The sequence below is a fragment of the Teleopsis dalmanni genome, chromosome 2 (genome assembly GCF_002237135.1).
Source record: "Teleopsis dalmanni isolate 2A chromosome 2, ASM223713v2, whole genome shotgun sequence".
Taxonomy (NCBI): domain Eukaryota; kingdom Metazoa; phylum Arthropoda; class Insecta; order Diptera; family Diopsidae; genus Teleopsis; species Teleopsis dalmanni.
Genome location: NC_051847.1, coordinates 71,561,717 through 71,581,195, shown reverse-complemented (window position 1 = coordinate 71,581,195; position 19,479 = coordinate 71,561,717). Strand labels below are relative to the sequence as shown.

The 19,479-nt window shown below is 31.2% G+C and overlaps 1 protein-coding gene across 1 annotated transcript in view; it reads right to left on the bottom strand.

The window, feature by feature from the left end:
* LOC119674820 (G protein-coupled receptor kinase 1-like) overlaps positions 1-8,867 on the bottom strand; it is a 49,286-nt gene extending 40,419 nt beyond the window's left edge. Inside the window, exon 1 of the mRNA XM_038085978.1 lies at positions 8,836-8,867. Within this exon, the coding sequence (XP_037941906.1) occupies positions 8,836-8,867 (32 nt within the window). The remainder of the gene's footprint in view (positions 1-8,835) is intronic.
* Positions 8,868-19,479: the final 10,612 nt, after the last annotated feature.

The window sequence follows — 19,479 nt, the reverse complement described above, 5'->3', positions numbered from 1 at the left end:
TTAGTTCTATAAACGCGACTCAGCAGTATGGAGCTGAGAAGAAGCTAATCCACTCGTTAAAGGCAGGCAGTAGAAGTCAGCAACAACAGTAATGACATCAATCTTTGTCACAACATGAAATATTAAAGCTATTCTTCCTTTAAAGACTAGACAGACGGTAACTGCGAGATGGTATGCTGAAACCTGCTTACCACAGATATATGAAGTATCAAGAAAAATTGGAACTACATCAATAATTTTTGCATAATGATGGCAAGATTGCTCATATTTCTAAAAAAAACACCAAGAACTTCATTGCGCTTTTTAAAGAGTCCGAACTAGCATCATACACCCCAGAATCAACACTATATGATTTCTGGTTGTTTTGAAAAATTAAAAAAAGTGAGTCATAGTGAGTGAGTCTTCACCAATAATGAAAAGATAATTATTCTAGTTTATCTCGGAGTTGCAAGCCTTAAAAAGCGGATTTTAGGGAATGTTTTAGAAACTGGCTTAATTAATATGTGGAAATTAATGATAAATCCGAAGTTGGAACACTAAAAAATTTTATTTTCAGAATTACTTTGTAGAAATGATCTATTGGCTTTAAAAATTTATGGAAATTATGAAAATTATAGCAAAAAAAAAAATTATGAAGACCAAACTTATGAAATTAAAAAAATTTTTGTCATCACTTTTTTGTAGCAAACTTTTCAGGGACAAGACAAATTTTTATGAATCTCTTCATTTACTCCACTTTCAAATATGACCCATTTTAATCTATATTTTATTAACTATGGTCAGATTTTATTGCTTTAAATAATAAACTAAACATATATCATTTTATGTAATAGCAACGTTTTAATAATAGACTATATTGATCGGCTGATTGAAGTCAACCAACTTAGAGAGACTTGGTGGAGACTACAGAAAACCACAGGGTGAGACTTGAATCACTAAAAGCACTTTCTAGAAACGAGTTAAGATCTTAGCTATCAGACTGAAAACGGCTTTGTGCTTAAATCACCTACCAGTAAAAATTATGAAGCGTAGCATTCAAATTTCTAAATTTATCTAAGTACTATATGCTAATTATAGGTGATGATGTATATTTACAAAACCTTAAGACTCTATAGTCTAAGGATCGACTTGCTATTTCTATGATTAAACAATGGAGGCCTCCATTGCAATGGAGAGCAAAGGAGGCCTTTGGTAAAGGGCTCAGAGAAGTTCAGTAAGAATAAAGCTTCAAAGAATTATATGCATGTATCAGTAATAAGAATGAAGAAGCTTTTTTCGGCAATCATGCAGCAATAATTTAAAAATATATGGTCAAACAAATATATCCTGAAGTTTTATTCTTAACTAATGCTATTATTCGATATTATTCGACATTATAATCTTTAGATATGTACAGAATTATAAACCGACTTATTTGAGAATATGAAAAATTGTTTTATAAGGACTCATGCGAAGAAATTGAAGGACATCAAAAAAAAAGAAAAAAATTTCTCAATTGATATAGTATTCATGAACCAATAAGACATCTCGAAGCCAAAAAAAACATTAGTGTGTATTATGGGAGCGAAATAGAAAAGTTATGTTCAAAGTCTAGTCCTACGAAATCTTGTCAACAAAATGGATCAGAGAGTTAACTTTCGCAATTAAATCAAATTTAGAACTTTATCAATAACTCAATTAAAAATCAAAACAAAAGTTTATCGAAAAAAAATACTAGATTGTAATAACATGGGAACTTAAATTACTGCATATAAAAATTATTAAACAAAAAAAAAATTAATAAAAACAAAACAAAAATGGAAAAAGATTCTTAACTTAACTTCTTTTTTAGCGCATTTACACTAAAATACCCTGCGGCGTTTATAAACAATATTAGTGCACTTTTGTGTAAATGTTTAGCACAAAACTTACACGTAATTACACAAACACACAGAGAAAATTTTTGTTTACAAACATTTTTGTTTTTGAAGTTTCCTTTTTGCTTCTATTTGTGGAATGTAAAACGGCGTTGCAGACGATTTTTATTTTCTGTGCGCGTTGCCAACACAATTGAAATCCACATAAATAGTTGGCACATAAATAGTCCACATAAAGGAAGGCGATAAGACCCTCAAAGCGCACCAACACTGAGAAAATATTACTTCTTCTTCTTCATTTATTTATGCGGCGCGGAGTTTTCGCTTCATAAATGTATTCCATTGCACAAAAGTCCTTTTTACTGCACTACAAGATGTTTGCAGTATATTAGGTATATTTAGCAATTAGTCCTGTTAATAGGTAAATACTTTTAAATTTTTAAAAGTGTAATAAAAGTGAAACTTTTATTTAAAAAAATACTAAATAAATATATCTTTTTTTTGATATGCATTCCTTGAGGGAATATAGCACTTCAATGTGGTGAATACTCTCAACAATAATCACTGTTTCGTCCAATAGGAAAGCTTACTTCTATTTTGAGTAGTAATTACTACTTTGTCCCATGGAAGGGGGTACTAATGTAACTTGTCTGGAAACATAACCCTCAAGATATTTCATGATCTCACTCATTGTCTTGATGCTTGTGGATTCTATTTCAGTGCGGTTTGGATAATGTCGTGTTAGGATCTTATGTATAACTAACCTAGCATGAATTTTTTTTTTAAATTTGTATGAACACTGTTTATTAAAGTTTTTTAGTTCAGTAAATTGGAATAAAAGTCTTTTAATATATGATAAGCTCAACATCACTCCTTCCTTGAATTTATTAAAACTTCGTTTCTTCAGTTGTTCTCTGCCAGAGTTTTGGGTTAATTTTTATGCAGGCTAGTAAATTTTATGCATGACTTGCAATTTCCCTTTATTCATTTTAGATATAATCCAAACTTTGCATCCATAATGTATAGTAGATTTTATGGAAGTTCTGAATATTTCGAGCCCCAAAGTTTTGGGGGTGTCGGTTATAAACTACCCAGATAGCAGGAACTGCCCATATATTTTATGGGTTGCTAACCTAAGGTGATCTGCTAAGAGTCTATTAGATTTATTTGAATAGCCTTCGTGTTTTTTCTTTTTGTTTTTAAGGTAGTCCACGTATAAGATGGCTCGACAAAACTGGAGGTCTAAAACAATATGCAGAACAGAATGAAGAAAGCTGGTTGATGCAGGTAAAGCTCACCCCGAGCTGTAACGCTGATGATGATAATGATTATAATAAATTTTTTGCACTTAACAATAATCATTCATCCAATAATAGTATATAAAACTATCTTATGTATTATTAATATATAAAATAAAGTATTATTTACACACTATCAAAGATTTCAATTACTATATATACTTCTCATATATACTATAGTATTTGTATATAGTATAGTATGCACAGGTAATTTTTTGTAAGGTTTTACGAATTCGTTGCGACCGTCTACAAATTATATATCTTGGTGTGTTACTTTTCACATCGTTAACAATGGGTTCACTTGTGTACATATTGTTTATGTTACAGTTGTTACTTCTGCACAATAACATTTAAGAAACTTTGTTCTATTCAAAATAAGTTAACACACTTTACATCAACATCAACATCTCCAGCACCAGCACCAGCATCGGCATCGGCATCACAAAAAACAAGAATAACAAAATCATAAGAATATAATAGTAAATTATGCTAAAAACACATACGTCTAATGTATACTTATGTGGGTTTATAGTCCAAAGAAGGAATTATAAAGTGGAGCAGACAGCACAAACATGCCATTACAGCATTTTCAGCTAAATAAACCATAAAAAATGAAACAAAATAAATTAAAATTGTAGTTAAAATAACGAATTTTACTGCATTGAGTTTAATTTGTGAGCATTATTTGTGTACAAAGCATCCAAATTATTAATTAAATTAAAAAATGAGTATAGTGCGCCTAACACTATGCAGCAACTTTCTGCTTCTCTTGTTTGTTGCAATTTATAAATGCAGCTCGGATTGTAATGTGCACTAAATTAAGTTCAAGTTAAGTTATGCGATTTTAGCTGTAAATGCAATTACTGTGCGCTCATATGTTAAATTAGAAATGACAGAGCATATCTTCTAATTTGTGTGGGTTAGTCCGTCAGACTAGTTGCCTCATCTAAATGTCGGAGTCTGCATGTTTGTTTGTATGTTTTCATCTGTTTGTCGGTGCTTAATTTTGGCAACTTAAGCATGCAAACTCTTATGTCCCTGTGTGTGTTGGCTCAATGCACTGCCATGTGCAGATTATCAAGTTTGTCTAAATGAGAAATCTCGTTGAAATTGCAACTAAATTCATTAGAATGCGTGGAATTCGAAATTATTTGCTTTGGGATTTCATCAAAATGAACTCTACATTTTACATTTAAACATTAATGTTCATTTCAACTACAGTTGAGTTTTTGAGCAACAATTTTTTGTGAACGACAAACTAATTTCATACCTCTTGTGATTGATATGTGGAATTTAATTGCGCTTAGTAAGTGAATATTTTAAAAGTGAAAAGTTTTGAATAATTATCTTTATTTACAAAAAATAAATTTTTACCATAGATATTTTAATCATATTAAATAAGTGAAGTATCACTGGGTAAGTATTACTTACTTAGTTCGTTGGCCTTTACAAACATGAGTCGTTTGTGCCCGCGTCCAGTAGCCTCCTTCAGCCAGTCTTACTAATAGTTATACGTCAGTTGTTAGTATCGAGTGCTTTTATATCGTTGCTTTCGTATTCCCTCCATCGAAAGTGCATCACGTTTTCAACCAAGTTTTCCACAAACGAATACCGATTCAAACATACTACAGGAATTTTCTTCGATTCGTATTTCATGACCAAACAAGCGAAACCGCTAAATTTATATGCGATGAACTAAATCAGTGTTAAATTGTAGCTCAAAAAGTTAATCATCCTATTTAATTCGAAGATTAATTCGATTTAATTCTTTATTAACTCGTATGGAGATCTTCTAAAGAAACTTTTTCTCAAATGTTTCCTATGTCTTTTTATAACTGTTGTAAACAACCTTCTGCACCATACAGTTGGACAAGCATGATAAGAGACATACAAAGCGAGGTTTTCATTTGTCGAGGGGTTTTATTTCTCAATCTTTTATAACTTCGAACTTATTGTCAATACAGATAAAGATCTCAAGTTGCTAAGGAAACATTTTGGTTGACAGCAAGTACTTTGTTTTTTTTTTTATTTAGTAATGTTAAAAAAGATAATTAAAAGTGCTTAACTAAACGGTACTGATAGAATTTACTAAAAATGACATTGACACTATTAATCTGGTATCTACCGTAAACCATTTGATACCAAACATGATTTCGAATAACTAGATTATTAACAATTTCACTTCTGATTACTCAAAACCATTTAAAGCTTTGTGAACAAGGTCCAGAACTAGATCTATAGAAGAGTTCTTAACCTGCTCTGGTGACAGAAATACCGTATGAAATAAGTTTCTTCTATGTGTTATTAAAGTTGAACAATCACAAAGATTATGCATAGTAGTTTCCTCTTTTTCGAGGCATAATCTGCATTCCGTATTAGCAGTCTATGAACGTAGTAAATATAGTCTATAAAGGTGATATTTCAGACCATAATGTCCTGTAATGAAATCTGTTATCAACCATAAATTACCTTTTGAGAATTTAAGAATGTTTTTGTAGGAGTACGGTTGGATCAGTGCTTTGCTTTGTCTAACTTCTGGGAAGTCTTTCCTGTACACCAGCCGCATATGATTCTCCTTCTCCTTGATTATTTGTTTTATATTGGCCCAGTTTAACCCACAAATGGGTTCAGGGCCTGCAAAAGCAGTTTTCAATGTAGTTCAGCTTGTTCATTTTCCAAGACCCCGCTGTGGCCCGGACCGCGGAAGTCGGAAAGACTTACTTTATTCCGAGTCGCAAGTAACTGAAGTGCTCATAGCACCCAAGGACCTGTTTCGACTGGAAAATTAGCTTAAATAGCTTAAAATACACATTTCGTTTTGAAATATTTCTTCAAACATAACGCAGAACATAATAGTTCCCAAAAGAATTTAAAAGTGCCTACTTTTTAATTTCTTAGCCTACTTTATGCCGTATACTACATATAAATTGAATATATCTGTATTAATTAATATATGTATTATTACTATTTATAAATACTATAAGAAACAATTATTTTTTTATAAAAATAAATCTATTTACAATATTTATAAAAGCGATTGATTTATATTCGAACAATATATAATATTCAATTTTTTTACTTTAAATTTATAAGTTAATTTAATTTATTTTCAGTGACTCAATATAAAGTAATTTCCGGAAATATGTTTTTTTGCAGAAAATATGGGGCACCTTATATCACACAATAAATTCTTTTATTAGTAAAAAAAACTCTTTTAAATATTATTTTATTTTTTGCACCTTCAAAATGTGTCAACACAATGGTTTAACACTTTGGGGTAAACAATCGCGATACGTTGTGCAAACATGCAAGTATCTGTCAGATGTGAAACAAATCCAATGTTCATTTCGCGTATTAAAGAACTGAACGATCCCCTCAGTTCACAGTATTGGAGTTTAAAATTTCAATAGTTTCATGCACGCATTCACATGAGCACGAAAATCTTCCTTAAATAAGTATAAATGCGGAAGGCATGAGTTTTCTTAATAAGGTTTAACAATACACGACTTCGGAGCCACACATGCACAATTGGTGAGGGTAGCGAGCTTAGATTTTTCATTAAAATTCTTATACGTTTCGTTTAGATACTTTGATAAGATATTTTATACGAGGCTAACTACCTAAATTCAGTGTTTTGTTATTTTTCTTCTCCAGATATGAACTTTAAGCTCAATGAGTAATAATGATAAGAGATTATTATTATAACTACACAGTCCATTAATGTTCTTAGCCATGGGTATGTTATTCATGTTTAGTCTGTTATTATTATTATTGTGACATATGTATATAAACTTTTTTCAGTATGACAAAGGAGGAGACTTGACTAAAGTTACTAACAAGTCGTATTCTTTTTATATACAATACTTCGTCTTAACTCCAATTGAGACTAGCGCACATAAAAAAATATAACCTCTGATGTCTCTGTATATACAAATCATGTAACGTTTCCCGGAAAAGAAGAATCTATAACTGATATTCAATAATATATTGTCTTAAAACTTTTTAGTTCACTTATGATTCTAATCAATCATCAATACTTCTCCATTTATCCTACTTCACTATAATCTCTTTATATCTACGCTAGCAGTGTTCATTAATGGACGTTTGATATTTTTACCACATTTAACCACCTTAAATTTACCACCTTAAATTACACAAAGTGGGCATACAGAGTTATTATCTAGATCAGAGCTGTCGAGACCGGTTGCGATCGCGGGCCAATACCAATCACTGTACATATTGGAGGGCCGCAAAAACAAATACATAAGTTCAAAGTTGTTTTCGAAAAAATAAAAACACGGTTATATTGTTAAATTTAGTATTATTAATTTATCAATTTAAATTTATTTAATTGGTATACTATAAAAATAAAATAATGTGGTTTTAACAGTAGAGCAAAAGAAAATTCGCGTAATTGTAGTAGATAAAAAACATAGGCCATGCTTTGGTCAGCCCTGACCTAGATAATAGGTCAAATTTTTTAACTGTGGTGGTTCCTCCAATTTATATTTGCTGGAAAATATCTGGAATATCTGTTTGCCATACTAATATCTGACCAGCGTGTCAAAAAGGTAGAATCCTGTTATTACTTGTTGCAGGATAATATTATGAATATCTGTTCTAATACTTCTATTTGTCTAGCCCTTTTGTCAATAAGATACTTTGAGTAAAATACTTTTGATAAAATTACTAATTTTAAGTCTTCAAACTTGTTAAGTGGAGTTATTGCGGAAACCAGAGGTTACAAATTTCAACAAATTACAGTGGTGAATATTGTCTACTTCTAATGTCTACTACTACATCTCTGGTTAGCATGTCTATAGAATTGGATCCAGGTCTTACTTGGTTTTCGAATGAAATCTTTTTAAGGGAGCCTTTAACTCTAAGTGCACAAGTTTGATATTAAGATTTTTGGTCACAGAGTATATGAAAGTGTTTTTGCTTTTGTTGTTGGTTATCTTTCTAATAATGTTGTGGACTTTCGAGAAACACTTTGACTTGTTCGCTTTAAATATTCTGGAAAGTTGAACCTAATGTATATTATCAAGAACACTAAATATAAACAATTTCTACACAGCCAATGCAAAATCTCCGCGTTCCTTTTGAATGGCCTAATGTATGTAGAAATAAAATCGCTTGAGTTGAGAAATCCTCTTGTATTTAGTGTTCTTGATATTATGGTATATATGTTTATTTATAAGAGATGTACAAATATTTATTTTTTAGCTTAGAGTTATTGTTTTTAATCCTACTTAAATTTTCGATCACATTTTCTTTGTTTTTTTTTTGGGTATTTCAAAAGGAAAATTGAACATTAATATCGAAGTAAGAAAGCTGGGTACGCTGCCTGGGATGAAAATCTGGATCCAACAGCAATTGATTGTTTAATTTGGAAAAATTTTGATAGATCTCTATTAATAGATCTCTATTATTCATTTTTTAAAATAAAAATATTTATTTTAACATTTACTGGATTTTTCTACACTTATTAAATAAAGAACTAAATAAAATAAAGTAACCTTAACTAGCAAGTAAAAACATTATGTTACGTACCCCGTCGTATAACATGCATGTACCTAAAAGATACTTTGTTTGCACTCGTATTATATTTAGATTTCACTAAAAATTCGGTTGAAAAGTTTAACTTATCAACAAAAATTATTGAAGCGATAAGAATTTACCTTATCTTTTCAGGTATTTGCACAAGCGCCATTGTAAATATTAGTAAAGCTGGTGGGGAGAAAGGGGTGTTAAGTGGAAATAATGCATAATACATATAAAATTATGTTAAGTCAAAACGTGACAAAGCTGAAAAGTTATTTTCATTAAAGTCAAATTTCAGTTTGATTGTTGTGGGGTGAAAATTCCTTTAAGGTGTGTAAATGTATGCCTTGAGATAACAATTTCAATGTACATTTAATTAGTGATATAAGTAAGTAATTCCCAAGAATTTTAATTTTCTTTGTATTTGCTTAGTTTGTAATAAAAATTGTGATATATTAAATTTTAATCGCATCATGAACTTCTATCAGATCAAATCTTTTGTAGTGCAGAAATTATGATGTGGTTTTATGCATCAGATACCATAAATCTTGCAGGAGTGTAATCACAAGGATATGTGCTAAAGAAAATTTAATACTAAAATTATGTTTTATATTTGCTCTTGGTTGTTTTATAGAATACATTAATATAGTCTTTTTGGAATGTAATTTTTGGTTGGAACATTAATTTTTAATAAAAGAATTTTTTTCTTATACACCATATTCTTGGTCAAGATTGTACAGATACACTTTATGTATATTAAGAGCATTTGGTAAATATAATTTAGTATTTGTTGGATTTTATAACAATTTCAAATAAGAAAATTTAACATAAGTTAATTACATGTAAAATTCTACTATCTTAGAAAATAAAAGAAAAGTTACATATATCTATAACTGCTCTAGATGCTTAAGATACTTTTTGTTCGTTATTATATGGTGTTATTTCGGGAACATTTTTTATTAATTATTTCTTTCATTATTTTAATGCATTATAAAAAATTACGTATATCGTTTTAATAATTGTAGTAATCTTTTTAATTCCAATATGATACTGCAATTCAAAAAATAAGTCCTATCTTTTGTTAAAATTTTAAACAGATAATGGTTTTTTATTTATATATATAAGAGTATTAATTATGGTGGGACGTTGGGACAGCGCACCGTTCACCAAATGGCCCCACTAAAGTGAAGGATTAACCGAAGTAGATCCCGAAACTACTTGGGTCCTTTTTCGTCCTTCTATTCTCGGATGTCGTTATTCAGATAAAACTGGAGTGGCTTCCGTTCGCATAACTACATCTCTTGTAAATGCAAGCAGCTCATTTAGGTTGAGGTTGTTTGCCAAGTCATCACCAACCCAATGGTGTCCCAAGACAATCTTCCTCCTACTTGCTAGTGCTGGACAGTGGCACAATATATGCACCGCTGTCTCCTTGTCTTCTAGACATAGTCTGTAAGTGTATTCCTCAGCAAGAGTTATCTTTTTGAGGTGATACTTGAAGATGACATGTCCAGTAATTAGTAAGGTGAGTCAGCTTAGAATGCTTCGCGGATAGCTAAGCACTTTTATCGCTTCCCTGAGTTTGGTCTGCCTACAAGTGCTCAACTCTCTCCATTTGTTGAGATGCAGTAAAGTTATCCATTTATAGATATAGGCTGTCATCATGTTCTAACCCAATGGTATTCTGGGTTCTGGGCCGCAGAAGTTATGGCTTGATCCTTGCTTTGCAAGTTTATCTGCCTTCTCGTTTTGCTCACTACCGATGTGTCTCTTAACCCATTTGACCGTTACCTCATTTCCATAAGCATATCCCATGAGCTTGGTTACACATTCTTGAACTAAGCTGTTAGCTATGTATGTCTTTTGCATGCTTTTGATAACTGCTTCATTGTCCAGCGCTATCAGAATCTTTTTCTGATACACCTGACAATCCAATAAGTGAGTCAGAGCATGTGAAATGGCCATAAGTTCCGCCTGAGATTCAGTAATATATATTCTTAGATGTAGAGTGCACGTTAGATTTAGCTCTTTCGAGTAAACCCCAGCACCAGCTCTGCTATCCATCAAGGAGCCATCGGTAGAGATGCAGATGTCATTCCTCCTTTCACATTCATTATATAGAAGGCCGTCTACTATCAGTGTTCTGTAGGACACTTCTGTCCCATAAGCTCTCCTCATAGTCTCCAATGACATCTGCGTTTCCTTGACCGCAGTTTAGATGAGGTCAAGAATTTTCCGATGACCCACCAATTTTCCGAAGTTGTTCCACGTGGAGCTTCGGTTCTTGCGAATTGCTGCCAGTGCCGTCATTTTCTTTATATGTAAATCCAACTGAAGCAAACCCGGTCTAATGCCGGTGCTGGTGTGGGGCGCATAGCGCCCGTTATTCCAACACAGGCTAGCCGCTGGACCCTATCTTACTTCGGTTTTACTTCGCCCCACCAGACAACTGACGCATATGTTACAATAGGTCTGACCATCATCGTACATCGATCCAGTGCATCGATTTTGGTAACATCCTCATCGTCTTCCGCACACTCTCTTACACTGAATTAGGGCTCTCTTCGCTTTTTAGATCTTTTCATTAACATGTTCATTCCAGGTCAGTACATTATCCAGGATGACTCCTAGATACTTCAACGACTTTGATATGCGAATGTTATTATCGAAAAGTTGTAACAGCTCCATTGACAGATTTCTCTTCCTCGTGAAGAGGATAGTGTCTGATTTCGCATGGAGGCATTGAAAAGAGTTGAATCAATGATTTTAATGAAATATATAAATAAATAAAGACCGCATTGAATTGTATTAATCGATGACTAAATCGAAATGAATTGAGCTTGAGAGCAATAGAAACCGAGAAAATATTCAATTGCGAGATAAAGAGAACTGCAATTAACTCTTAAGGCACATCTCTTCAATTTTGAATCAAATTTAGGTGTGTATTTCAACAGGAAAAAAAATATTGAATACTAAAATTTTTAATCCCAGATTAATTATGAATTTTTTAATAATTTATTGTTCTAATTATGAAAATTTTTAATAATAATTTATATTAATAATATATGCATATAATAGCTTTGTAGTTTTATTAATAATTATTCATTATTTATTATTGACATGTTCTAGCATTACATGAAAGGGGTAAATTAAGAACTTTGTCTATTTACATAGGATTTCCACAAATCTCGGTTTATAGGTATATGTCTTAATTGCAGTTAATACATTGTAATATTATTTTCAGTATCTTCTATATATTGGTCCATAGGACGGCATGGAGCTAGACTCGACCTACCCTGTGGTACCTCTTACAGTGCGTGTCTACCAGCTTTCGAAGAAATATCACCAGAACATTTATTGTATTTGTCCAGGTCTGGCCAGAACTAGGTTTAAGTTTCTGGGGACCCCATTCTTCAATTCACTCGACGATATCTCCAGCATCAGCATCAGTCAGATTCTTGCCTTTGTAAATGCTTCTGGCTGGTTTCAGTCTGACCTTCTTTCTACTACTCACTATTAGGGTTTTGAGGTTTTTGTGGATTCAAAACGGTTTTTTAGTTAATTGAGAAGTACTTGTCCTTCCCCCACCACAACTAACTGTCTTCTATACATTTATTTTGTTTGGTATTCTTTACAATTTTACATTAACATTTTCTAGTGTATATAATAGTGTACGATATAATACAGCTTTTAAGTTTTATGCACTTAATACATTGTAATATTACTTTCTGTATCTTCTATACATTTCCTTCTTTCTGGCACTTCTTACTATTTAACATTAACATTTTCTTTAAGATTGAACTATACCTATGTGACCAACCAAGCCTAACCAAGTCTGAAGCTATAATTATACTTTAGTTTAAATGTTTTTTAAAAAGAAATTTTATTGTTCTGTCAATATTGCACCAGCTGCCAAATATCTTTCTCCTTCAGGTGTACCCCTACCTCGTCCTCATGTTTGGCACGAGTCGTCAGTTGAGGGTGCGAAAAAACTAAGCGAACTTTACTCTACAACTGCTACACTTTTCTGATGACATGCCACAACGGTTATATAAAATAGTCATTGCGGCTTAACGTAACGGAAAACTTAGTTAGTTTTCATTTCGAAATTTATCACACTTCCTGATAGGGGCGCACGAACCTATGACACACTCCAACGCATTACTCTTCGTCTAAACACTGGCTTTTTTCATTTTTGCGTATCACATTTTTTTCTTGTATATTTTCCTTAACTTTTTAATAATAAAAAAAGAATGAAATGTTAAGTAAAAAAGTCCAGTCCTTAGAAAACTGGATACACTTGAATGCGCATAAAAGTAAAGGACAATAGTTCACTTTTCAGTTTCCTTCATTATAAGCGCAAAAAAGGACCCTGCCTTTTGATTATATAGCAAAAAAAAAAATTAGTATGAGTAGAGGATACTTTATTAATATTTATGTAGTGCCACTATGCCACAAGTAGAAAAGGACTCCATCAAGGATTAGATTAAAATAAAAAAGTGTGTGTGTATATGCATGGAAAATAACACAGTCAGAAAATAGGAGCATATTAAAAGGACACGCATGACGTGATCACAAACAACGACAACAACAAAAACAGTAACTAATATGAAAACTTTGTTATTAAATGTAACAAAGAAAATAGAGAAAAAGGATATTTCGGTCTGTGGGTTATTGAAATAAAATGTAAGGGGTTACTAAACACTGAAAAGGATATATGGACGCATATAGTGCATTAACTATTAGTTACGTTTGTTGGCTGGTTTGCGAATGAGTGTTTATGTTTGAGTGCATAATGACAACTGAGCACAGAATAAGTGTGCTGAGTGATGTTTGGCATGGCACGCGACCCAGTAATTTGCTTAGAGAGATAACTATTGTGTTGGCTATAAACATAAATATTATTTTATAAATTAAGAAAATTTTATTTAGGATAAAAATCACACGTTTAATGATAGATTATTTCTTCTATATGTTGTTTAACAATGTCTGGGACTGAATAGTTCTAACTGTAAATTTTATAAATAATAATGCCTCTACAAAGAGAATAGCATTGAAAGTTAACTATAAAAATTAATACATATTTAATTGATTCAATTATTCTACAGCTGGTTTATGATTTTATTCTAATATAAATATTTGTTAATAAAATTTCACAACAAATTAACAAAACTCCGAAGTGCGAATACACAAGTCAAGTACGGCTTTGGGTGAGTTGGCTAATGAACGCTGACTCTGAGCTTCAAATTTGGAAGGGCACGAGTTCAATGTTTGGTACTTGCAGAGCCAAAAAATTATTTGTGGTACTTAAATACAATAAATAATTCCAAGACCACTGATAATGGGTATTTAGCAATATTCGAAACAGCTGTATGGTCAGCCAAAAATGCAATTAATTAAAATAATATAAAAATAATTTTTGTTGTTATATATAGTTTTAAATATTATAGACTCATTTATTTTCGTAGAGAAAATGAATTCTTTTCAGAAAAACTACACCATAAACTATATTCCGCATTCTACACTGAACTTCTTATAGGACACCGTAGACTTAATTACCACATGATGATTATAGGTGTGGTAAAAAGTGACTCTTGTCGACTCTGTCATGAAGAGAAGGAAACATCAGAACATGTTCTATGCAAGTGCCCAGCGGTGGCAAGACGTAGACTCGATTACCTTGGAAGCAAGTTATTAGTCCCAAGTCAAATAGGTAAAATTAAGCCCACAGCAATTACAAGATGTATAAATAGTCTAAAATTGTCCTAGTTGGGCCTTTAGGCGCACAATAGATCTTCTAGGTCGGGGTGTTTTAATAGCCTATTACTTAAATAATATAGTTAATATTCCTCATCAGCTACCTAAATTCTATTAGACAATTATTCTTTATGCCTCAAAAATAGACGTAATACTCGTATTATTACAAACTCTTATCGTTATTATTTTACTAAAATCCCACTTTTAGAGCACCATAATTTTTACTATATTATCTGATATAAAAGTTATGACTCCATTTAAAAGGACTCAAAATATTTTAATTTCCTTAAACAATAACAAATCTAGTTTTTATTTCTTTATGGAACAACCTCCTCCATTTGTTTTATTTAGTCATATATCACATCTGCTCGATATCCTAATATATACTAGTTTTCATGTACTTAAAGGCTGTCAACATCATTCAATTCCATTTGACCCCAAATGGCACGCGCCGCATTGTTGCTTCCTATTGCTTCCATATTTTTTCTATTGCTTCTATTTTTTTTTCTTTTTTTTTGTTTTGTTTTTGGCATATATCCTTTTCTGTTTATTCTCTACTTGTTTTGATTTTCTTATTTTTGTGGTTTTACATTTTTCCAAGTAAAATCTGTAAAAATACCATTTGACAAATATAAGCCTACTAAAAAGCATATGTGTCATGTCATACGCACACTACCGAATTATAAGAGTACATATTCCGGGGTCATTGTCGGCCTTTTAGGCGTTTACATTTTTAATGAACTCCAGTTCCATTCAATTTAAATGTGCGGTTTGGAGCATATAAAATATGCGGGTCCAAATTTCTATCTCAACATCTCAACAGAGTTGAAAGGTGTATTTTACTGTTGACCCATAGTTGGTTTTGGGTTTGCATATAGTGTGTCCTATGTAAGTGTATGTGTGTACGTCTGACTGCCTTTTGTCAGTTAATAAAAATTTATCGCCATCTTTTGTGGCTTCCAGTTTATATTATTTTTGTGTTTTCCCCTCAATAGACTTGTGATATGCTACGATTTGGCAAAATGCGGCTGGCTGTTCTGTGCGTGTCAGGATGCGGTTTTTATCTTTAATAAAATATGATTTGCCGTTTTTATACACATCATTTCTTGTACATACATATATTTGCATTATATCCGTATACACGGTAAAGTCGTTTGTATGTCCTTTGTGCTATACTTATTTTGCGATTTACTTTTCCTTCAGGTAAATCAAGCATTAAAGCCACTGTCGATGAGGCATGAATTTTGATTTTTCGACTTTGATTGATAAAGTGAATATTTGTCTTCTTATATGTTTATTCAATTGAAAATTAAAGGATACAAATCTATTTGATCCTATAAACAAACATAGGAAAGCAATTTTCGGAATATTTTAAAGATTTTTTATAAAAAAAAATGGTTGCTAAAATTATTTTTAATACATTTATATACTATATATACATATTAAATTGATTTATAACGTCAATTCTAACGAAATAAACTGAATTCTTAATAAAGTATTTTTGCAGGCTAATTAGTAAAATTTTTTATTATTATAAATAAAAATTAAGTATTAATAAATATTAACTACTTGACAAATGGCCCAATGTTCCCCTGGGAACGTACTGGATTGATTGATTTGGCAAAACTCGAAACAGCTGTATGGTCAGCCAAACATACAATTAATTAAAATAATATAAAAAGGAATTTTTGTTGTTGTAGTTCACGATTTTTCGAAAACCTCTTAATAAAAATTAAAGACAACAAAACTACCAATTATTTCACAAAAATTTTTATTTCATCGATGTTTCACCTTTAATCTAAAGTCATCATTAGGAAACTAAATATTACGAGTATATTAATTTAATATATTTTTTATGAATATATATTTTTAACAACAACAAAAAATTTGAAGAATCTGCTTGTAAAAACAATTCATTAAAAATCCTTTGGTCATAGTATAATAAATATAATTAATAAATATAAATATATAATTCTTAATATAAGCTATGTTTTCAATAAAGAGGTTTTTATCAAACAGTAGTAAATCACAACAACAAAAATTTCTTATTGTTTTTAATTAATTAAAATTTTGGCTAACCATATACCTGTTCCGAGTATTGCCAATTTTCCATTGTCAATGGTCTTGAATTTTTTTTATTTGTATTTATTCCTCAATAATTTTTTGAGACTGCAAGTACATACATTTATTCAATTTTTTCAATGCATTTAAGTTCGTTTGATTTACAAAAAAAAACTAAATTTATTTAAGATTATAATTATAGTTATTAGGTCAGGTCAGGTTAGCTGGCAGTGTTAGGCTTACGCACCAAAGCTCACTCCAGTTCAACTAATCTTCCTACGCAGACCATAAGCACCCCAAAGAAGACTGCAGTGATTAGCGTACAAACAACTTGCAGTTGATCAACTCTATTTTCCCATTCAAGTGAAAGTGTATCTTAACAAATCTAAAATTTTGACAATGAAATCAATAGTTTTAATATACAAGACTAATACCGATAAGTGAGAACACTAGTTAAGTTCCAGAACTGTAGACTTCCATTGTACTTAGAAGTCTACAGTTTTTGCAATATAGCATTACATGAAAATAATTAACCTTTCCACTGATATTAGGTAAGATACAATAAATAAGATTGTATCTGAAGTCATGGTGACAGAAATTGGGTTTCGTAAGACTTTTTTTTATTTCTAGAATTCAAGTTTCTACTTCATGATAAATATTTAGAACGAATTTAGACGATCATTGAAAGTAGTTACCCATACAATAATATTATTATTATTATTTCTAATGAAGATTATTCGGAACAGACAAAGGCAATGTTTTGCTATTATGTTTTAGTATCATTGTTTTTGAAATAATTTCGGCTGAATATATATTCAGTATATTAAATTTACTGTAATAGAATCTTTTTAAAGTATTAGAATATTTTTTAAATGAAAAATTTGGTCTGTAATTTGGTAACTTAGTATTGAATCAAAACAGTAGACCATAACGACTATCCATGTCCATGACCTAATAATATTTAAATATAATAATAAAATATAATAATAAAGTATTTAACATAACATTCCTTTATATATTATGCGTATAACAATTAAGAGTTAGACAGACAATTATCGGGAAAGGGATAAAAAGTTAGTTTAGATTAACTTGACAGTCGATATAGTTGGTCAATTCACTTTGTTTCTACGGATCCATTGTGATATCACTGGACTGAACTGTACTACTTTTGAAACCATATTGTGAGTCTTATAAAGTGATGATTGTTTTTAATCTTATGGTCGTATTATTTTGTGACAGAGCTAAATACATATTTGTATAACAGACTCCTCCTAGTTATAGACAGACTGCTACAGAAGACGTGGTCGGATTCCTTTGGGACAGAGCTGACTACATATTTGTCTAAGAGAATCGTCCTGCTTCTAGCCATAACCGAACTGCTACTATATATATATACATATATATATATATCTCATAAGAATAAACAACCTCATAGAGTTTTAATTTCTTACTTCTTGGTAGTAACTTTTTTATTTTTCCTAAAATAAAACCCTACATTCATAAAGGAATATGTAACGGACATTTCAGTGTTCTTAAAGCCACTGCTCATGCGCCCATATGCGATGTAGTAAATTATTTTTATATCATCAAAAATTTAATATCACAATCCTTGAAGGATATTCAACCAACCCTCAATGTAATTAAACTCAACATTTGTGAAAATCAACGCGGCAGATGTGCATTTCCTTCCACCACTCGCGCAGGACATTTTGCTTGCTTGATTGTGTGCGCAGTTCAAAAATAATTGCAGTGTATCCTGCATTAGATATTAAAAAAAAAAAAAATACTGCGTACCAAAGTAATAAATGCATTAGAGTGATTTTATCAAAGTGGAAATGCATGTAAATCTTTGATAAAAGTGTGAAGGGTGATTATTTTCATATTTGCTCTACAATAAATCAGTTGGACGTTTAAACTATTAAACTACCAGATACGAGTATCATAATTATTTAACTTTCATCGATAACTATCTTATCTTTGTTTTTTTACTATAGAATGCATTTTACTATATATAGTTACAATTGCAATAAATAAGGACAGATTACAGTGTTTGGGTTTGGGCTAGCAATCCTTTTGGACTTTGAAAAAAGAAGATAATTTAAGGTGTCAAGGATATGATTCTAGTAATAATCGTTTAAAATTTATAAATGAATTATAATCTTTTATAAAAAAACTACAGACAAAAGTCAAACAATCACAATGAGTTGTACTTTGAATTTATTCTTTCTTGTTAAGTACTTAACTTATCATCTATATATATTACAATGAAAGATATAAATATGATTCTATCCTACTAGATGGAGCATAAAGATTTTGTTATCAATTTAAATAGAACTTTATTATTAGAAAATGTAACTTCTTACTTCAAGAATAGTTAACATCCTTAAATTCGCGTCGACTGTTTGGCACCAAGTCATAGCCTACACACCGTGTCATCTAAATAAAACGTTATCGATTTTAGCTCAGTGTCTTAACTTTAAACCTGAACAAACTTTCGATTTAAATCGAACTTTATTATGGGAATAGATAGGTATCGTTTCATGGATAAGTTGCATCCTTGAATTTGAGTCGACTGTGTGCTTTCAAGTCTTTGCCTGCGCACCAGACCCTTGTGGATTCAACTTTAGTGCCTGTCGAGCAATGTTGCTATTTGGTTTTTCTTGAGTGTGCTCTATGTAGTCCCACATACGTTTTTAAATTTCTTCTGTTGGTTTAGTTTGACTCATCTGAGCCTACAAAACGATGTTAAATTTTCGCGATGGCCACCAATCGATAAGAAGAACTAAATTTTGGATTGGATTGCATTGAATCTAATTGTTTAAAGTTTAATATAATTTAATTTGAATAAAAACATTTATTATTCTGACAGTAACGTCTTCTTCTGCTCTGCTTTTATTAGATATTATGCTTGCGAAGTATTTTATTGATTGCTAGAATCCAAGTTTAATGATTCTAATCGAATG